At 39.6% G+C, this 21,953-nt stretch overlaps 1 protein-coding gene across 6 annotated transcripts in view; it reads right to left on the reverse strand.

Annotated features, from left to right (window-relative positions):
* Positions 1–21,953, reverse strand: part of DENND1A (DENN domain containing 1A) — a 468,543-nt gene that overhangs the window by 422,813 nt on the left and 23,777 nt on the right. For all 6 annotated transcript variants that reach the window (XM_033123052.1, XM_033123054.1, XM_033123055.1 and 3 more), the window contains exon 2: positions 10,285–10,355. In XM_033123052.1, coding sequence (XP_032978943.1) covers positions 10,285–10,355 — 71 coding nt within the window. The remainder of the gene's footprint in view (positions 1–10,284; positions 10,356–21,953) is intronic.

Consider the following 21,953-nt stretch of genomic DNA (forward strand, 5'->3'; position numbering starts at 1 on the left):
GGCTTTTCCATGACTAAAGGACTTAAGTTTGAATGCGTGGATTCTGAAAAATCTACTTTGGCTGGTTAATTTTACTTCCCATTTTTTAACTGTGTTAGCTTGATGACAATTGCTGAACAGCAGAGTTCTACACAGATATGAACTCTTGCCTTACACAAAAATAATTTAAAATAGCAGCTACTTAGGTATAAGACTAACAAAAATATGTACAAGAACTATATGAGAACCACAAAACTGATGAACAAAAATCAAAGAATTAAATAAATGAAGATATTCCATGTTCATGGAAAAGAAGACTCAATATTGTCAATATGTCAGTTCTTTGCAACTTGACCTAGAGAGTAAGTCCAATTGCAATCAAAATACCAGCAAGCTATCGTCTGGATATTAACAAACTGATTCTAAAGTTGACATGGAGAGGCAAAGGACTCAGAATACCCAACACAATATTGAAGGAAAAGAACAAAGTTGGAAGACTGACATTAACCAACTTCAAGAATTACTATAAAGCTACAGGAACCAACATAGGACGGTATAACTAAAATAACAGACAATGAATCAATAGAGAGCCTGGAAACAGACCCACATAAATACAGTCAACTGATCTTCGCCAAATGAGCAAAGGCAATACAATGGAACAAAGACAGTCTTTTCAACAAACAGTACTGGAACAACTGGACACCCACACGCAAAAAACTGAATCTAGACACAGACCTTCCTTACACCCTTCACTAAAATTACCTCAAAATGGATCATAGACCAACATGTAAAACACAAAATTATAAAACTCCTACACAGTAACACAGGAGAAAACCTAGATGACCTGGGGGTATGGCAATGACATTTTAGATACAACACCACAGGCATGATCCATGAAAGAAATAATTGATAAGCTGGACTTCATTAAAATTAAAGACTCTGCCAAAGACAATGTCAAAAGAATGAGAGGACAAGCCACAAACTGGGAGAAAATATCTACAAATGACATTTAATAAAGGACTGTTACCCAAAATATACAAAGAACTCTTAAAACTCAACACTAAGAAAACAAACAGCCTGATTAAAAAAGAAGATATGCAGATAAAAAATAAGTATATGAAAAGATGTTCCATATATGTCAGCAGGAAAATGCAAATTTTTACAAGAAGATACCATTACATACCTATTAAAATGGCCAAAATCCAGAACACTGACAACACTAAATGCTGGTGAGGATATGGAGCAACAGAAATTCTCATGCAATGCTGGAGAGACTGCAAAATAGTACAGCCACTTTGGAAGATGGTTTGGCAGTTTAGTACAAAACTAAACATACACTTTTACCATAGGATCCAGCAATCATATCCTTGGTATTTACCTGAGGAGTTAAAAACTTACGTCCACACAAAACACCTGCACACAGATGTTTACAGCAGCTTTATTCATAATTGCCAAAACATGGAAGCAACCAAGATATCCATCAGAAAGTGAACAGATCAACAATGGCACATCCAGACAATGGAATATTGTTCAGCACTAAAAATAAATGCACTATCAAGCCATGAAAAACCACAGAGGAACCTTAAAAGCATACTGCTAGGCGAAAGCAGCCCATCTGAAAAGGCTACATTCTGTACTATTCCACCTATATGACGTTCTGGAAGAAGCAAAACTATGGTATGGAGACAGTAAAAAGATCAGTGGTTGCCAGGGGATGGTGGCAGTAAGAGCTGTATGGAGGGACAAATAGGCAGAGGGCATAAGGATTTTTAGGGCAGTGAGAATACTCTCTGTGATACCATAATGATGGATACTTGTCATGAGACATTTGTCCAAACCCACAGAATGTACGCCACCAAGAGTGAACTGTGACATAAATAATAGACTTTGCGTGATTATGACGTGTCAGGGCAGGTTCATCCATTGTAACAAATGTACACTCTGGTGGGGGTGTTTATCATGCGGGAGGCTGTGCGCGTGAGTGTATCGGGCAGGGGGTCTATGGGAAATCTCTGTAGCTTCCTCTCAATTTTGCTGCGAACCTAAAACTTTTCATAAAAAATTAAATCTTTTAAAACAAACCTTAAGTAACAACAGCTCCCATTTACTAAGAACTTGTCATGTCCCCATGCCCTATACATTCTCATTTAATCCTCTCATGCGAATGAATTAGACGCTATTAGGGCCCCCATTTTACAGTCAGGAAAATGACTCTGAGATGGGCATTTTTGAGAGAATTTTTCTTTCAAAATCAACAAACTTACTGCTCATGTGGGTTGTATCATCTAGTAGATCGATGAGTACCTGGTCCACCAAGAGGGCCAATGGCCTGACGCTGTGAACCAAATACAGCAAGAAGAGCCACACTGTTAGGAATTACCAAAAGACTCTCCCGTATCATCATTTATATCCAGGTGGCCCCTAAACTGCACCCTTTAGAAACAGGAAGAAATCAGGAATCAGCCTCAAAAAACTAAACATTAGTTAAGAAAATATATGGCTCACTTTCTGTACTTTTTAAGAACAGCAATGCAAAGTCATTCTACATAATCAATTTAAAGCATAGTGTAATAAAAAGCACAAGCTTCAATCAGGGATATACAATTAAGGTAAAATCCAAAATCTCACTAGAGAAAGGCAACTTGAGAGAGGCACACAGGGGTGCTTCAAAGATATAAAACATTCTATTTCTTAAGTTGAGTGGCAGGTACGTGTATTTCCATTTACTCTTTAAAGTGCACACATAACACACATACATATATATATTGTGTAATTTATGTCACAGCTGTCATACACTTGTTTAAAAAAATACAATAGGACTAGAGTTCAAATCCCAACTCTGTCCTTTGGACAAGTTGCTTCCGTTCTCTAAGCTTTAATAATTCAATACTTATTGAATGCCTACTATGTGCCAGGCACTGTTCTACATGTTAAAATATACAGATAGGAGAAAGATATCATGTCTGCCTTCATGGAACCCTATTTTTCTTACCTATATAATGGAGATGATACTTCTTCCTTCATTCCGTAGAGGGCAAAAGCTTTACTACAATGAGCCCTCTCACTAGGCTCACTTCTATTTTAAAGAAATAATCATTACAGCAATCCTGAGGAAAGATACAAGGCACATGATAATGCTCCAAGTCACCCCTGACTTTTTAAAAATCAGCTTAAAAAGATGAGGTTCCACACCTCTATGCCAAACAAAGTATTTTCTAATTAGTATGTCTAAGTACTCAAGAGTCAGGAAAAATTACAAAGTTTCTTAAGTATTCCATGACTTTGGAGTGACTGGAAATTTGTCCCTACTACATGACGACAAATTAAGGTCCATATCTTAATACTCCATAAAATGGATTCACATACACTGGAAAATTCAAGAGAAGAAAAATCAAGAAAAGCTAAAGTAATCGTGCTAACTCATCCAAATTCTTTAAAAACTGCTAAGAAACTCTGGTAGAGTTCATGAATGAAAACTGCCTCGCCTTTGATTTTCTATTCAATCCTGATTTTTCTTCTCTCACATTATCTGATTTTTCTAATTACTGCATATGCAGTAGTATTAACCCGTTATTTTGGGGAACATTCCATAGGAATGAAGTTAATACTCTGAATTTACAACTTGATGGTTGTCCAACCAAAGAAGCAAGTAAATTAACCTCTGTGAGGCTCAGTTTCCTCAAAAAATAAGACCTATTTTAGAGGGTTGCTCAAGATTTAACAAAGCAGTACTAAGAAAAGTGACTGGGACATAATAAGAACTCAATAAAAGTTAGCTATTTTATTATCATTTTTCAAAAGTTTGCTGTGATTTACTATTAATGAAAATAAGATTATAAATTCAGTTAACACTTCTAAGAATATTTTAATCTTAAGTAAAACAACCCTAAAAAGGGCTTCCCCCTCTCCACTTCTAGAGACACAGCATAAATTATTTATCCTTTAAGTCAATTTTTTTAAAGTACCTAATAATATTGGGCATCCATGGTGATCACAGATTCAGCCAAAGCTCTGAGAATTGGAGCCCTGTGAAGTGAAAGCTAAAGTTCCGAATAACAAATCTGGCTCTCAATATCTTAAGTTGGCCAAGACTCCGTTTTCTTCATGATCCCACTAATAACAGAAATGTGAACAGATACTGAAAAGAGATTTTAAAGCTCTTGCATGCTTGTGTGTGTGTGTGTGTGTGTGTGTGTGTGTGTGTGTGTGTATTTAAGGTCACTGCTTAAAACTACAGGAGCTGATAATCTCAGCTAACCAAAGCACCCTGTCTAGAGCATTCCTTTCACAGAGTTCTCACAACAGTTTCTCAACTTGATTAGCCACTTCTTTTTAGAAAGTGGCCGTTGGACTCATGCATGAAAAACACTGGGAGGGGAGCTGACACAGAAGGAAGTTGGTCTGCCCAACAGCCTTGAGAAGTTGATGCTGCCACTCTCCCAGTGCGAAGCAGCTGGCCAAGAACAGTGCCCGCAGCAGCTCAGAGATGCCAGCTGCAATGAGGCACTTGTGTTTAAAATGCATTCCAGAGCTTCAGCATGGCCAGTACCATCTGAGCCCGAGGCTGGGCGGGCTCATCCCTCTTGCAAGAGCACCCTCTTCCGAGACTTTCAGTCGGACAGACCAAACTTAGCTTTAGGAGCTTCCACAACTTGAGGTTTTCTGGGACCCCCATGTAAAGGTGGGGTTCTTGAACAAATACACAAATTAGAGTTCACAAAATTGGGATGTGGCAAAAAAAAAAAAAAAAAAAAAGCATAAAAAACTTACGAACGAAGTAGATCAAACATCTATTCCAAGTGACCCAACTTCTTTAGTGCTTGACCCAAGCACTAAAGTCATATGCCCAAACAGCAAGCAATATCTGCAAGGATACTCGCTGGCATTATTTATACCAGGAGAACTGTGGGAACGATCTAAAGATCCAATTATAAGTAAATACAGCTCATAAACATGATGGAAAATTCACAGCAACTGCAATGATTTTTACAAAGCTATATTAATAATTTTAGGAAAAACAATGATTGATTTGGGGAGCAAAAAAAACATACACGTATAGCAAGAGTTCGGTGGGGGGAAGTTTACATATTTGATTCACACACATGTACACACAAAAGACTACAAGAAAATAAATAGACCAAAATATTAACAGTAGTTACTACTGAGTGATGATTTTCTCTTAAATTTATCAAAAACTTTTAAATTTTATATATACTCAAAAACTAATCAAAACAAGTTACTAAAAATTTAAAGATAATAGAAAGAAACCACCAGGATAATCTGCCAATATGTACTCAAATAAATTGAGAATATTTTTGGTATTTTTTTTACTTACAGTGAGAACATAACATACCACAAGTATAAGAAAAATTGTAAGAATGAAACTCCCACAGAAGTTTATAGAACAAAATGTATACTAAATCCCCCAATTAAAGACCGGTAAAGTAGTTTCAGTGCTTTCTAACCCACCTTCTCACAGCAGGGAATTAATCCCTCAGGGGGATGCAAACAAACTTCAAAGAGAAGATTATGCCCAGACACTAGTACTGCAGAGCTAAGGTTTATACCTAAATTTGCTCAGGTACTTTAGCAGAGATCAGAGATGCAGATCCCAGGAACAAAGAGTAATTTTAAGGCAGATTCTTTGCAAACATGTAAAATGGCAAAAATAATGCACTAAATAATAGCAGAAAAAGGCAAATATGACAAGTTTTACTAAAAACAAACAAGAAGGTTGTAGAAGTAGACAAAAGGTACTTAAAATCAAATATTAAGTGGCAGCACAGTCACTGGTAATAGCAACTAGGAAATCTTACAAATTTCCAGAGAAAGTAGCTGGCACCATGAGTTCAGTTTGGGTTACCCAATTTTATTTGTACAATGTTGGGAAGGTATCCCATTCAGTGTCATAGGTCTTGATGTAATGTCCCTGTAGAACTGACAGATCACATGTCCCTTCCATGAGTGTCATAGAATGCACAGAACACATGAGAGTCTACAATACACGTCTGAGTAGTGCAGACGTTAAAAATTGTTGATGGGAAAAAGAACTGTCTTTAAAGTCTAGTAATATTTCTCACTGGCCTTTCTCACACGTCATCTTTTTATTGGGAGGTAACTTGTTAGGCATGTTTTAGATGTATGTGATCATTTTATAAAAATACGTTTTAAGTAGAGGAGTAGCATATCTTAGCAATTCAGTTTTATTTAGTTTCCCAATTTTTAAAAATCATGGATAAGGAGTCAAATTCAGAGTTTAACTTTTCTAGGTGTGAATCATCTAATGTCCTTGGTAGATTAAAGACCTAAATGTGAAAGGCAAAACTATAAATTTCTTACAGGAAAATATCTTGTCTGTAAGGTAGGAAAATACTGACAAATTGTATATTAAAATCAATAAGTTTTGACCAAAGGTACCACAGAGAGAGTAAAAGACAAACTATAGAGTGGGAGAAGGCATTCGTAATGCATACAAGCAGATAATTAATATGCATAATATCTAAATAATTTCTTCTAAATCAAGAAGGAAAAAGTAGAAAACTCAATAAAAGACAGCAAGAGACAAACAGGCACTTTCAAAAAGAAGCTGCTCAAGAGGCCAATAAGAATATGAAAAGGTGCTCAATCTTTACTAGTCATCAGGAAAGTGCAAATAAAACAACAAAGATATTACTACACAACCAAAAGGGTGGCCAAAAAAAAAAAAAAAAACCTAGTTGTACCGAGGCCTGGAAGTAGCAGAGCAATAAGGACTTCCAAACGCTGCTGGAGGGAGTGTCGACAAGCAGTCAATTCTGAACAAAGTTTACCATGATCCAGACATCAAGCATGGTTATCTATCCTATGGAAATCTGTTGACATGCACCAGGATTCGCATATAAGAAATATCACAGCAGCACTGTTTGTAATAGTCCAAGACTGTGAACAATTTCAAGGGTTTGCAACTGTGAATGGATAAGCTATGATATAATCCTATAGTGTATTACACAGCCATGAAAACAAAGGACTACATCCACACACAGCATAGGTGACCCCTACAAACATATTCTTGAGCAAAAAAGCAGCAAAACTACACACAGAATAATTCTATTTCTATAAAATTCAGAATCAGACACTAATAAATTTCATTTTTCAAGGAGGTATATACTTAAATGTTAAAACTATAAAGAGAAACAAAGAAATGATAATCCTAAGAGTCAGAATGGTAGGTACCTCTGGAGGAAAGGAGAGCGGGGTCTCTGGGGTCCTGGTCAAACCTACCTCTACCATTTAGAGGGCCTGGACGAGAGCAGGAATAGAGGCCCACATACCAGTGTGTCTAAATATTTAAAAGATATGAAACAAGCTTACAAACTATTAAATAAAATACAATTCTATCCTCCTATCATGACAACTATGCCTTTATAACTGCCATGAAAACCAAATTCATACTGAGAACTTCTGGATTCCTTGGAGTTCCATGTGAAAACCTGGTGGTGCAGGGAAAACTGGCCACTGGCCCCCTGCGCAGAGCCTCCCCCTTCTCTAGCCCATACTGCCAAGGACCTCGCACATAAGCATGCAGTCACCTCCAAACTCTACCCCATACCCTACTCCCCACAAACAGCCACCCTTGGCCATCCCTTGGGCCTACGAGTGTTCACACCAGCAACCCAGTCTACCCTCAGAAAGACAGCCCCCAGGAAGAGACTCACACAGGCTCTGGAAATAAGCTCAGGGCCATTTGGGCAAGAAATTCTGAAACCCTAGGTACTCAAAACATGGTCTAGGATGGAAGGGTTCAGGCTCCAAGCGGGCACGTCTCATAGGCCATCCAGACTCGCTGCCCCATGGAAGAGGCCAAAGCGAGGCCCTCTAAAGCACAGGGCCAGGGCAGGGAGCCCTCTGGCAGGAACGGTATTTCCTTAGAACCAGGCCACTCTCTATTTCTTAACCTACACAGCAGTAACATGGGTACTGACTTTATAATTAGTTGTTACACTGTACATATAAGTTTTATGTACTTTTTCCACAAACAATGGCACAGATATCATGTCTCTGCTGATGACCCGCAGTATCATGTCTTAGACGCTCCTACCAAAAATCCATAACCTGAATCATCATCAGGATACAATTAGATCCAAATCCATAGGCTCTCTACAAAACAATAAACCTAAATTCTTCAAGAATATGTCATGAAAGGTAAAGAAAAGCTACAAAACTATTCCATACAGAAACTAAATAGATGTGAAACAAAATGGACTATATGATCTGGATCAGAGGGGAAAATGCTATAAAGGACACTCACTGTTGGGATAACTAATTAAATTTAAATATGGACAACTGACATTATTATAACAGTGTTAAATTTTCTTGTCTCAATAACGGTACTAGAATTATGCAAGAAAATGTTCTTGATATTAGGAGACATATTCTGAAGAATTTAGGGGAGAAGGGTCACAATGCAACTTATTCTCAAGTGGTTCAGCAAAAATAATCTGTATATACATATAGAGTGAGGCAAATATGGCCACAAAGTAACAATTGATGAGTCTAAGGAAAAGGTATATGCACTTGACTATTTTTGTAACTTTTATCTTTTAAAATATTCTCCAAATGAAAAGTTTTTTATAGTATACTAAAGGATTACACAAGAAAGGAGTTGTCTGCAGGAAGGAAAGAGGAATCAGATGGCTGGGATCAGAGAATAAGATAAAAATGTTTCATTTTGTTCACTCTTCCGTCTTATTTGTACTTTCAAATTTTGTTCATATTCCCCCCCCCAAAAAAAATTCATTTTTAACTTTGGGGGTAAAAAAGCCCTAGAACATTAAAATGGGAAACATTAGCAACTGTAGAAATAAAAGACGTCGTCCTTAAATATGTCTGTCACATCACAGCCATCATCAAATGGCCACTCTGTGGTCAGCCCCCATAGGTGCTGCTGCATGTATGCACCAGGCAACCCTTCCAAGCCGAGGGTTTGCCCACTAAGGCATATCTTAACATGGACGTTAACTTCCTACCTCTAGGACACCCACTCAGTTGTAACATGCTTCACGCCTTCTTTAGACAATCCAGAAAGTGGAGCACACACAGTTATCTCACTTTTGCTATTAAGAGAAATTCATTCATTTTAACAAACACTGGTGACGTTGTAGAAAGCCCTGCAAATGACAGAGAGAGACGCGTACAACGTGGCCAAGGTCCTCAAGAAGGTAACATAGCAGAGGGAAGAGTACGTGGACCCAAACTCCTGGCTACTCCGCCTAGCAGCGATGTGATCTTGGTAAGGAGTCATTTGACCTCTCTGATATTCTACGTTCTCACAGGTGTAATGGAGATGTCACCGACTACTTTTAAGGGTTTATTGTAAGGACTATAAATATCGAGCATGTAGGAGAACACAAACTCACTGGAAGGCAGCTATTTTTATGAGTACCGCAACCTAATTAAATAATGAAAGAGAAAATATGCCCAAGGTTGTAGAGCCAATTAAGGGTGCAACTACCATTGAAATCCTGATTACTCCAAGTTTGTAATCCAAGTCAATTCACTCTCCCTAAACACCAAATAAAATACGCATGTACGTGCGCGCGCGCGCGTGTGTGTGTGTGTGTGTGTGTGTAACAAGAGTTGCTCCCTATCATGTCTTTGGCAAATGCATCACTCTCTTAGACATCAAGAAAAAAAACACTGGGTCACAAGGTTATTTTTTCTCATTAACCAAAAAGGATTTTAGGTCAAGAAGTGACATATTCAGCCTGCGCAACATACTCTAACCTCGTCTAAGACCTTGTCGTCCAGGAATACACGCCCAAATCAGTCCAAAAGCTAAAGCCAAAGGAGGTATTTCCTTCAACTAATTTCCAACCTTCTTTTACCAGGAGACAAAAAATTTACTAAATTAAACCCATTTAGTAACAAGAGATTTCCCTAATTATTATATCCCTTAATATGTTACATTATATAGTAAAATACACATATCCCTTATAATATTTTGCAACCTAATTCTAAGCCTTCCTCATTAGCAAGAGGACAGTATTTCCTCCTAAATAGGTGACTTCCGGGCATCTGTGAAAGATACCAACCAAAACCTAATTACTACCATGACTAAAGCCACACTTCAGGCCTGTTATGGCAATGACTCTAATTTAAATTGTTCACTGTGCTTGTTCTCCATTCCCGACGATGATGTGGGCACAAATAAAAGGGAAAGACACTAAAACATACTTACAGATAAATAACAGTTTAGAATATTCCCGTGTGCATGGCTATCTCATATAATAAACAAACACACCATATCATAATCAAACATGCAAATACCTGAAAGAGTGCCCCCTGTCCTAGGATAGGCCACTTCGACATACACTTCAAACGTGGTCTCTGGGTTTTGCCTACAAAGGAAACAGATCGTGATTACTGACAAGGACAGAGCAGCATGGTTCCAGAACGTGCAGGCTGTGGTATAAAGCAGACCTTAATTAACCTCATGAGATCCACAGCTTCGCAGCTGTGCAACCTTGGGCAGGTTACTCAACTTCTATGAGCCACATCTAACCAGAAAAATGATGGTGACACTTAAAAAGAACACACAAAAATTGTCTAGGAACAATGTCTGGGACACAAGTGGCAAGCCATTATTAAGCTTTTATGGACGTCACATTTCTCCTTTACGCAGCTGGCTCTCCAAAACCATAGGTAGAATCCTGAGGAAGCTCAAAGCAAGGCAACATTGGCACAAAGTGGCCTTCTCCCTCAGTTTCCAGGATAAAATACTCATATGAAGTAAACTCGCTTATTGACAGGCTTTAAAGACTGAAACAAGAGAAGCAGCAGCCTACCTCTCCGGGCTATTGTGAAAGAAGATCCTGATCCAAATGTAAGACACTTTCCCTCACAGGGGTCTTCACGTGCATTGGCAGAGCAAGTGCACAAATGTGCACTGTTACATCCGTTTACCTTTCTATGTCATAAATACCTCATGATAAGTTTTGAAAAGATCACAGCACTAACAGAATGTGAACAGTTAATTCTGAGTGATGAGAACATCGGGGTTGTATTATCTTTGTATTTTCTCTTTTCTCTTTAATTCTGAAAGGAAAATAAAGAGATATTATCTCCAGATTGAATGAAAATCATTCAGCAGAAGAAAATGTTGTGCGCTTTCAAATATCTATAAATGAATTCCATTTTAAACCTGACAACAAAGCTTAGACAGGAAACATTCTGAGTTGCCTAATCAGATTCAAGGTTTCATTTTAATGAAGTTAATACCATGAATTTACCTAGTAGATTCCATTTTTCAAAATAATCACCTCATTTATCTCATTTCATCCTCATTATAATTCCATGAGGTTGGTGCATCAGGCATTACACCCCCATACAGATGAGGAACCTGAAGCAGAGTTTCTAAGGGACTTGTCAGTCCCTTAGAAACTGTGTTTCATTAATTCTAAGATGGACTTCTTTCCCCACATTTTCACATGTCTTACAATCTGTTGCATCTTATAATTCTAAATGGCAGCATGTTTTTTCTTTCTTGATAATACATATAATAGTGCATCTTATAAATAATGGTATCTTAGAGTCAATAAAATATGGTAGTAATACTCCCTCTACTTCTTTTGGAGTAAAAGAAAAACGTGTGTTTTGTCAATCAGGAATCTACTTATTTCTCTCAGGAAGGATCCTCATTTCTTCACTAAAGAGAAACTTAGGCTTTTGCTTTAAATAAGTACCTACAGCTGAAAAGAGTTGGCTGCTCTAAAACTCCAGGTATTTAAATATACCTTGTCAAACAGAATTTTAAAATTAGACTCTAAATCAGAGCACCTCACTCAAAAAAAAAAAAAAAAACCTAAATAAAACAAGGTAAACTGAAGTTTTAAGAGCCTTAAAATAAAAAAATAATAAAAAAAACTGTGTTCTTCTTTCCCTGCAAGAAGGTACAAAAAGACCTAGAAAGTCAGCATCCTTTGGCCACCACAAATTCCAGGAAGATTCCCTTTAAAACCTAAATAAATCTTTCTCAAGTCTATTTTGCAACTGGCTGAATTTCATCTCAGAATTTTATTCCTCTGGATTAAGATACTGGCTTTCAAAACGTGTTTACAGGACCCTAGGACTCCATCAAGGTTCTTCAGAGCTTCCACACATTTTTTTTTTACCCAAATTTCCATTTTTAATTTTATATTTCCCCATTTTAAAAACCGACATAACAAACATGAGCATGCAAAGGTGTTCCATTCCAAATTTCTAAAGCCGGGAGCTCCAACACATTAAAACCAGGGCCACTGAATTATGGTGACGTGTACAGACCTGTCATCCCTCCACGTGAAGAATGTCCTAGCATTGGCTATACTCATTCTCTCGGCTTCTTCTCCTTTCTCTCATTAATATTCTTCAACCAGGCTTCTGAGCCCACCACACCACTGAAACGACTTGTCACCATCACCAACAACATTGCTAAAATGCTCACTCAACCTCTCAACAGAGTTTGACACAGGTGATCAATTTGCCCCCCTTCCTGAAACACTTTCTTCATTGGGCTTCCAGGACATCACTCGCCATTAGTACTCTTCCGACCTCACTGGCTGCTCCTTCGCTAATTTCTTCTCAGGTAAGCTCTCCTACCCTCACACTTAGTCCTGGACCTCTCCTGTCTGCACATTACTTAGACGATCTCACGCAGTCTCATGGCTTTAATGCTGGCAATCTTCAAAGTCCCGTCTCCAACCAGACATCTTCCCTGCCTCCAGATTCCTTTATCCAACTGCCTACTCAACATCTCCACTTGGACATCTATGAAGCATTTCTCATTTACCAAATGGTGCTTTTCTTCCTCAAACCTGCATCTCCTGAAATCCACCAGTTTTCAGACCGAACAACTCGGTGTCATCCTTGACCCCTCTATTTTATATGCCCCAATCGTTTAGGTGCCACAGTCAACCAATCAGCAAATTCTGTGGACTTGATCATCAAAATATCTCCAGCACCTCCATGTCTCTCAGCCTCCCCAACCCGACCGTCGTGACACACCACCACACCTCACCTCACCTCACCATGATTACTGCAGTCCTGTCCTGACTGCTCTCCCTGCTTCCTGCCTTGCCTCCTATAATCAGATTTCAATTTAGTGGCCAGTAAGCCTATTATTCTAAAGGTCAGGTTCTATCAGTCCTCTACTCACACCCTCCCAAGCTTCCCATAGCATTCAAAGTCTTAGCGCTGGAAATGGATGGTGGTGATGGTTGCACGACAATATGAATGAATTTACTACCACTGAACTGTAACTTAAAATGGTAAAGATAGTAAGTTTTACATTATGTGTATTTTACCACAATTTAAAACAAACAAACAAACAAAACAAAAAAACAGAGGAGCTAAAAAAAATTTTTTAAAGTCCTTACAAGGCCCTACATGATCTGGCAGAGGCCTCTCCCCCTTGCCCACTGCATTCCAGCCACCCTGGCCTCTTTCTGCACCCCAAACGCATTCCTGTCTTACAGGCCCTTATATTGATCTTCACGTAGGTGGCCCCCTTCCTGTCGTTCCAAACTCAGCTTACACTTGACTTCCTCAGAAAGTCCATCTAATCTTCACTTTCCATATCGTCCCTACCACAGTCGCGTTAACTGTCCGTCTCCCTACTCTAAATGGAGACTGCAGAAGAGCCGGGACTGTTAGCACAGGCGCTAGTGTCTTCCAGGTATCGGACCAGTGCCTGGCACAAATATTGAAGAGAAGGAATAAAGAAAGTACCGACTAGCCTTCCTGGGGCCAAAACGATTTCAATAAATGATAGGAGTGATTATACACTCCCATGAGTCTCAAGTTATAACATGTTAAAAGACAGACTTCCAGCCCCACCTCCCGAGTTCCTGGGGTAGGGCCCAAGAACGAGCATTCTAACAAGTACCCAGGTCGTACTGAGCTGCTGGACTAGTGATCACACTAAGAACCAAAGATCTAGTTAAATGGAATTTGTCTTCCAAGTAACTTAGCACAGACAACATAAAATAAACTAGGGCATGCCTCAATGATCGATCGTTTCAACAGTGCCTTCACAACAACAGATAGGTTTCAAAGACAGAGGCACTATGGAAGCAGTGAAGCTCACTGCTCTCCCTCTATTGCTATCCACAGTTACTGCCTCACTCTAAAGAGTAATCATGGCAAAACTACGTAAGCTTCTTACTCAGTTCAAATAGCTGCCGGAGTTCTGTTACATGGAGCCAAAGATTATGAAAATCTCTTTTAAAAGAGAAAATGAAAAGCAAAAAGCTTACAAAAACACTAAGAACAAACTGGACTATAATTATAAGTTATAGTCATGTTCATCCACGGTCATTTACATGTCGCCTTATGAAAGAAGTGGTGACGAATGTTGTGACAAGTTATATAACATACCAACAAATATACAGAAGTTATTTTAAGGGCCAGTGAAGCCAATGCAGATGGAAGCATTTTCTACTTCTCTGCAGATCAAAAAATAAATTCAAAAGTGTGTCCTCGAAATTCAAACGGCCAAGCGACTCTTACTTAATATTTTCATTTAGCCTGTAAACAACAGAGACCATAACCATTTCCAGAGAATCTCTGGGACTTCCTTGAGACTACTTGTTTGTTCCATTACTCTTCAAGATGCTCAATATTTTTAACTAGTTGGCTTAAGGAACTGAAAATACTATTTCTGTCCTATTAACACTCACTGCTAATTCAGTACATGTAATGATGCTGAGAATGCCATATTCGGAGCCAATTTTCCAGTACGGACCCAGGTTTTCCCAGAACACTTCATGATATATCTTAACATATTACCACAGAAATGTCCTCGTCCTGCCATGATATCCCATTATTAATTGCCTTGCACTCCTGTACCCCCATGATCTGAAACCCTGCCTGCCTGCCAAGTATCGTTTTTTGCCGCCCACACTCAACTCCTGCAGTCTTGCACCCTAAGATGCAGCCTTACAGAACTGTTATACTTGCAGCCTTCTGAACAAACCATGCTCTGATTCTCTAATAACATTACCAAGCTACCACAACTTACTGTTTCCTACGTGCCAGGCATGATCCTAAGAACCTTACATGCATTACTGTAGTTAATCGTCAACCCTGTAGGTATTTACCCTGTAGGTATTACTCCCAGCTTAGAGATGAGGACACTGAAACTCAGGGGACAAACTGGTCAAAGCCAAAGCAAGGAAGTAGCAGAATGAGCATGGATCATCCAAAAGCACTAACCACTCTCCTATTCTACAATATTCAGCTGCTCTTCAGCAAGAACGGTCTTCCAATCTTCTACACTTGACGAGTTCATTCATCGGGCCTCAGCTCAGGCACTTCGTCCTCTCTGGGAAGCCTTCTCACTCCCCCGCACTCATGGCCCCGATTGGGTTAAATCCCCGTCCTCCGTGCAGAGGGCATCCTGTGCTTCCCCACTCCTGTTGCTCACACCAGCCAACCCAGATGCAATTACAATTTCCTAGGGAGCTTTTGCAACTCTTGATGCCTGGGCCACACCCCCGAACAATTACATCAGAATCTCCAGGTATCGCTACTTTTTTAAGCTCAACTTATTCCACTGTGCAGGTGGAGAACCAAGGTGGAGAACCACCAGCGTACCTGATTAAATATCTGTCCTCCCACCAGATTGGCAGCTCCTTGAGGGCACCCACTGTCTTATCACCCTAGTCCCCACACTTCACACAATAATGTTTGAGGAATGAGGTTCCTCCAACTTCTGACACGTAGTTCCCAGCTCCCTTTCTCTCTCTCTCTGACAAGAGGTAATCTGCTGAATACACGCGACCATTAATCTTTAAAGATGTTTTCCTTCGGAGTCAAAGGTATCAATAAATCACACCTGTTGACAACAGCCTCAGCTCTTAAATACGCAAAAGTGATGCACAAACAGCTAAAACGTGTTTGAAAGAAGGGAGGTCTGCTCAGTTCTTAACTTCTGGGAGAATGGAGCCTGAAAGCAAGCCAAGAGAGCATTTCTATTCAATACCACTCTTCTGAACACAATTCTCAGTGACTCACTGGAAGGGCCACGCTCAGTGCTCAGGGCCATGTTCTCAAAATGATTAAGTACGCTCGGCTTGAAGTCAGGAAACAGACAAAGGCTCTGACAATATTCAGCCAGCAGGAAAGCTTAATGGTTTTCTGGGTTGTTGCTGTTGTGTGTTCTGTTTTGTTTTTAGAGCATCATGCTATTGATCACGCTGCTGGATCATCAGCCTTCAATTAGGGTCTACGTTTCCTCAATTACAACATATTATGAGATTAGGAGAAAAATGTAACACTCACTCTTCACAAAATGAATCTGCTGCCTATGGTAACCATCCCATAATGCTAGGTCCTCCTCCCCTTTAAGTGTTATTTAAAGCTACAAACTGAAGCACACACAATGTTACTCATTTCACAGCAGTCAGATCTTCAACCCAGCTGGTATTCACCAAGCAAAACAGCACCCTATTCTCTGTAGACTAGAGTTAACGATTTGACTTCAGCACACTGTTTCTTTAATTATAAACTTATATGCTGAAGGGGCTTACGGTATAATATTTCAAATACCACACCAATTGAACTGTCTTAAAGTTGACAACACAGCCAAAAGAAACTGTATGTACTTCAGAACATGCTAGCAAACATCACCTAATAAACATTGATTCCTTTAAGCTAGACAAACAAGCAAAAAGGTAGTGTTAATATTTCCAACAAGTCTCCATTTGTTTCAGGGGACTCTGAAATTAAAGCCATTTTTCCAGGCTGAAAATGCTGTATCAAAGGGTGCTTTCTAACCCATAACAAGTTAACACCTCCATAGAAGAATGCAGTCATTGTTGAGACTTGTTAGAAAATGATTAACTTCGTTGTGTAATTACACAAACAAGTCGTTTCAAGATTTTACACTTTGCTTTTCATTTCTAATAAAGCGCTCAGGATCAGATTATTAAAGATACACAGATACTGCTGTGAGAGGAGTTACAAAGCTTTACCTTTCCATATCTCCCTATGGAAAGATCCTGATGCCACAATGCACAAAAGTTAACTGGAAAAAGTTTAGCGGCATTCAGAGCAGAAAAACAGAGCCTGCACACTCCTTGGCAATGTGAAGTAAGTACCCCATCAGTTATTTTGTTGGGTTTTTAAAAAGATTTTATTGGAGAAGGGGAACAGGACTTTATTGGGGAACATTGTGTACTTCCAGGACTTTTTCCAAGTCAAGTTGTTGTCCTTTCAATCTTAGTTGCAGAGGGCGCAGCTCAGCTCCAGGTCCAGTTGCCGTTGTTAGTTGCAGGGGGCGGAGCCCACCATCCCTTGCGGGAGTCGAACTGGCAACCTGTGGTTGAGAGCCCACTGGCCCATGTGGGAATCAAACTGGCAGCGTTTGCGTTAGGAGCACGGAGCTCCAACCGCCTGAGCCACTGGGCCGAACCCCCCATCAGTTTTAAGCAATTCTTTCCTGTGCTGAGCTACAGTGTAAAATCTAGACCCTTCAACCATATTAACAGCATTTGCAAAGATCAGATCTATTTCACTATCAATAAACATTTTGTCCTTGAAGAGAATTTTAAGGCCTCCCCTTCCCTAACTTCTCTGCTCCTTCTGAACAATTTAGTCCTAAAGCTGTTACATGGGCAGAGCAAGGTAGGTGTCCGTGTTGGCAAAGGGCCGGTGTGGGGTGTCAGAGCCTCAGCAGGGTGAGGAAATGTCCCTACAAAGAAGTGACCTGACAAGCGATGTCGGAACATGAGCAGGGCAGGAGAACATCCATGCTGAGGTCAAATCCAAGTGGCGGAGGAAGGCATCCCCTGGGAGAAGCAGCCTGGCAGAGGGAACCAGAACGAGAGCGGGGTGAGAAGGGCATTCATACACATGGTGGCCAGGCCTGGGATGGTGAAACACGAGTGGGGTGAGAAGGGTGCCCCACAGAGGGGCATGGGTGTCAGAGCCCAAGAGGGTGAGGGGCATGTCCAAGCACAAGGACCCTAGAACAGGCTGTGGAAGCCCAGGCAGGGGTGAGGAGGTTGACCGACTGTGTGGAGTGGGGGGAGCCGTGTCCAACATGACGAAAGTCAGAGTCCAAGCTGGGCAAAGAGGGCACCCACTGGGCAGTGGGGATGGCAGGGCATGTCAAACCACCACCGTAGGCAGTGTAATCCTAGGAAAACAAGGTGAGAATGGAAATGGGGTGGGGAGGAAGGGGCAGTGTGCCTAATCAGAGCCCAAGACCAGGGAGGACTGCCTGCTTTCTCACAGGTGAAGTTAGCAGAAAACTAGCATGAATGCTCTGGAACTGGATTTAAACGGGAGACATTAGTGTGAACTCAAGATTTTTAATAAATGTATGAAGAAATAGAATGTAAATGTCACCCGACTTGAACACACCCGTATTTCTTGCCTCTGTTTGCTGACGGGGCATAGCAGCAGCAACACCCCGAACGCAACAAGTGTACCCAGGACTCAGACCTTGGCTTCTAAACATAACTCTCCTGGGAAAGGAACCAGGACTTCTTGGAGAAACAGCTGATCCCAGGGCTGGGGCAGAGAAAGTGCAAGATTAGCTTGGAACATCTTCCTGTGCCATAAAGCAAAGACTTGCTTAAAGAATGATGGAAATATGTCAAAAAGACCAGCTTGAAAAGGCTCCCTCACTGGCCAAATCTGGGGTAATTTGAGAATCAAAATCAATAATTATATAAACAGATAATGAACCTTCAAATAAACCAGGAAACCACGAGTCCACATTGACATATATAAGTGAATAAATTGAAAATTTAATGAGAAATGGAGTATATTACCTTCCCACAAAATACTTATTAATTGCAAGCGGGACAGTAACTTTTCAGTGTAGCAGTTTGGCAGAAACCACCTTAATCAAGTCACCAAAGTGACAGTCACAGTAAGGGGACAAACTACTAGAACGCAATGAGGAAAGCACAGCACCACTTCCATGACGCTCCTGTCAAAGATGCTCAACCTGAATCTCATCTGGAGGGAACATCAGACAAATTCAAATTGAAGGATCTTCTAAAAAATATCTGGCCTGTATCTTCAAGTGTCAAGGTGATGAAAATCAAACAAAGACTGCAGATCTCTTCTAAATGAAACGGAAGAGATACGACAACTAAATGTAAGGGGTGAGTCTGAACTGGATCCTTTCGTGATAATAAAAGATGATATAGGGACTAATGAAATTTGAATGGGGTCAAAGAATTAGACGTATTATAGCAAGGACTCAATGTTAATTTCCTGATTTTGATGATTATATTGTGGTTTTATAGGAGAATGCCCTTGTGTGTAGGAAAAGTCCACTGAAGTATACAGGGGTAACGAGGCATCAGGTCAGCACCTCGCTGAAAAATGTTTGGTTTTTTGTTTGTTTGTTTGTTTGAAGTTCTTTATATTGTATTGCCAACTTTTCTATAAGCTCCTAATTGTTTAAAATCAAATAAAAAAACCCATCCATTAATACTAATTTCCCTGACCTGTCTTTTACCAAGACTTTCTCACAGGGATCACATGTGATTCTACGGAAGGAACCCCAGGCTAAACACCCGAAGGCCTGGATTCAAACGCCCTTAACTCACTATATGATTAGAACAAGCCACTTACACTTCCACAAATCAGCTTCCTCCTCCGTCAAGAGATAACACCAGCCTTGCTCATCTCAAATAATGTTTCAGGGATCAAATGACAGAAAAAATGAGTGCTTTCTTTGTAAACTAAAAGATACTAAACCAACATAAAGGATATTATTATTTATTATAAAAAGTAAAATAGCTTCCCCTTACCAATGAAAGGCTTTGATTTCGAAGACTCAAAACTCTTAAGATTTCAAATACTGTTACTAAAAGCAATTCACAAAATAAGAAACTATCCACTTTGGTGAGGTGTCGCTAAGCTCTTTGGCCCATTTTTTAGTCAGGTTGTTTGTTTACTTATTGTTGCGCCTTAAGAGTTCTTTTGGATAACATTTTGGATAATATTTTGGATGACATTCCTTTACCAAATGTGTCTTTTGCACATATGTTCTCCCGGTCTGTGGCTTGTGCTCTCATTCTCTTGACATTGTCTTTGGCAGAAGTTTTTAACTGTAATGAAGTCCAGCTTACCAGTTATTTCTTTCATAGCCTGTCCCTGTGGTGCTGTATCCAAAAAGTCACTGCCATACCCCAGGTCATCTAGGTTTTCTCCTGTGTTATCTTCTGAGAGTTTTATCATTTTGTGTTTTACATGTAGGTCATGATCCATTTTGAGTTAATTTTTGTGAAGGGTGTAAGGAAGGTCTGTGTTTTCTGCATGTGGGTGTCCAGTTGTTCCAGCACCATTTGTTGAAAAGACTATCTTTGCTCGATTGTAACATCTTTGCTCCCTGCCAAAGATCAGTTGACTGTATTTATGTGGGTCTATTTCTGGGCTCTCTGTGCTGTTCCACTGATCTATTTGTCTGTTCTTTCACCAACACCATCCTGTGTTGGTGCCTGTAGCTTTATAGTAAGTCTTAAAGTCAGTTAGTGTCAGTTCTCTGACTTTCTTCTTTTCCTTCTATAGTGTGTTGGCTATTCTGGGTCTTTGGCCTCTCCACGTAAACTTTAGAATCAGTTTATCAATATCCACAAAATAACCTGCTGGTATTTGTATTGCAATTGCACTGGACAGGGCACACAGTTAGTGCATTCCCTTAGGATGGGGAACAATTAGCCCTGGACTGAGCACTGCCACAGTCCCACCCAACAAATCTTAAAAGCGAGACCCAGAGGAATCAAACTCTTTCAAAGTAACTTAACTGACAAAATATATTAAATAATGGTTTATAAGACATCAGGAAACAAAGCAAAGAAATCTCTTAAGAGACGGAAAATAAATGATGTAAGCCTACCATTGCCTCAGATTACTGCCTTGAGTAATCCCCAGAATAGTTATAAGAATACAAAAATACCTGGAACCCAACAAGGTAAAATACACAATGTCTGGCAGTCAGTAAAAACTACCAGGCATGCGAAGAATCAGGAAAATACAACCCATAATGAGGAGAAAAATCAATCAATAGAAGCCAACTTAGAACTGACATAGATGTTAGAATGAGCAGACAGAATATTCAAACAGTGATTATAACTGCATTCCATGTGTTCAAAAAGTTAGAGACATGGGCGATTCAAAAGTGATCCAATTGAATTTTCAGAGATTAAAACTACAATGTGTAAGGATGGAAAATGCACTAAATGGGATTAACTGCAGAATAAACATTGCAGAAAAAAGATTAATGAACTTCAAGAATTTGTTTTAGAAATTATCCAAGATGAAACAGAGGGAAAAGAACTCAACACAAAAAACACAGAGCATAACTGTGGACCTATGGGACAACTTCAAGCAGCCTAGTATACCAGTAACTGGAATCCCCGAAGTGGGGAGCAGGCAGAAAGAATGTTTGGAGGAAATAATTGTCAAAAACTTTCTAAATTTGATGAAAATTATAAATGCACAGATCATAAAAGCTCAACAAACCCCAAGCACAAGAAACATGAAGAAATCTAAGGCATATCATAATCAAATTGCTCAAAACAGAAATAAGGATCTATACCAAGAAATAAAGAGCATCAAAAATGGTAACTACATAAACTAAGTAAGAAAAGTCAAATGATCACCTCAATAGGTGCAGATAGTTTCACTGAAGAATTCTACTAAACAATTCTATACAATATCTTCCATAAAGTAGAAGAGGAGCAAATACTTCCCAACTCATTTTACAAGGCTAGAATTACCCTGATACTAAAACCAAAGACAGTCCCAAAAAAATAAAATAAATTCTACACACTCACACTATCGCCCAATATCCTCCCCAAATAAAGACATAGAAATCCTGAACAAAATATTAGCAAATAGAATTCAACAATATACACCATGACCACGTTGCATCTAGTCCAGGGATAGAATGCTGGCTCAACACTGAAAATCAGTCAATACAGTCTAAACCATAT

This window comes from Rhinolophus ferrumequinum, chromosome 12 (assembly GCF_004115265.2).
Source record: "Rhinolophus ferrumequinum isolate MPI-CBG mRhiFer1 chromosome 12, mRhiFer1_v1.p, whole genome shotgun sequence".
In the NCBI taxonomy this organism is placed as follows: domain Eukaryota; kingdom Metazoa; phylum Chordata; class Mammalia; order Chiroptera; family Rhinolophidae; genus Rhinolophus; species Rhinolophus ferrumequinum.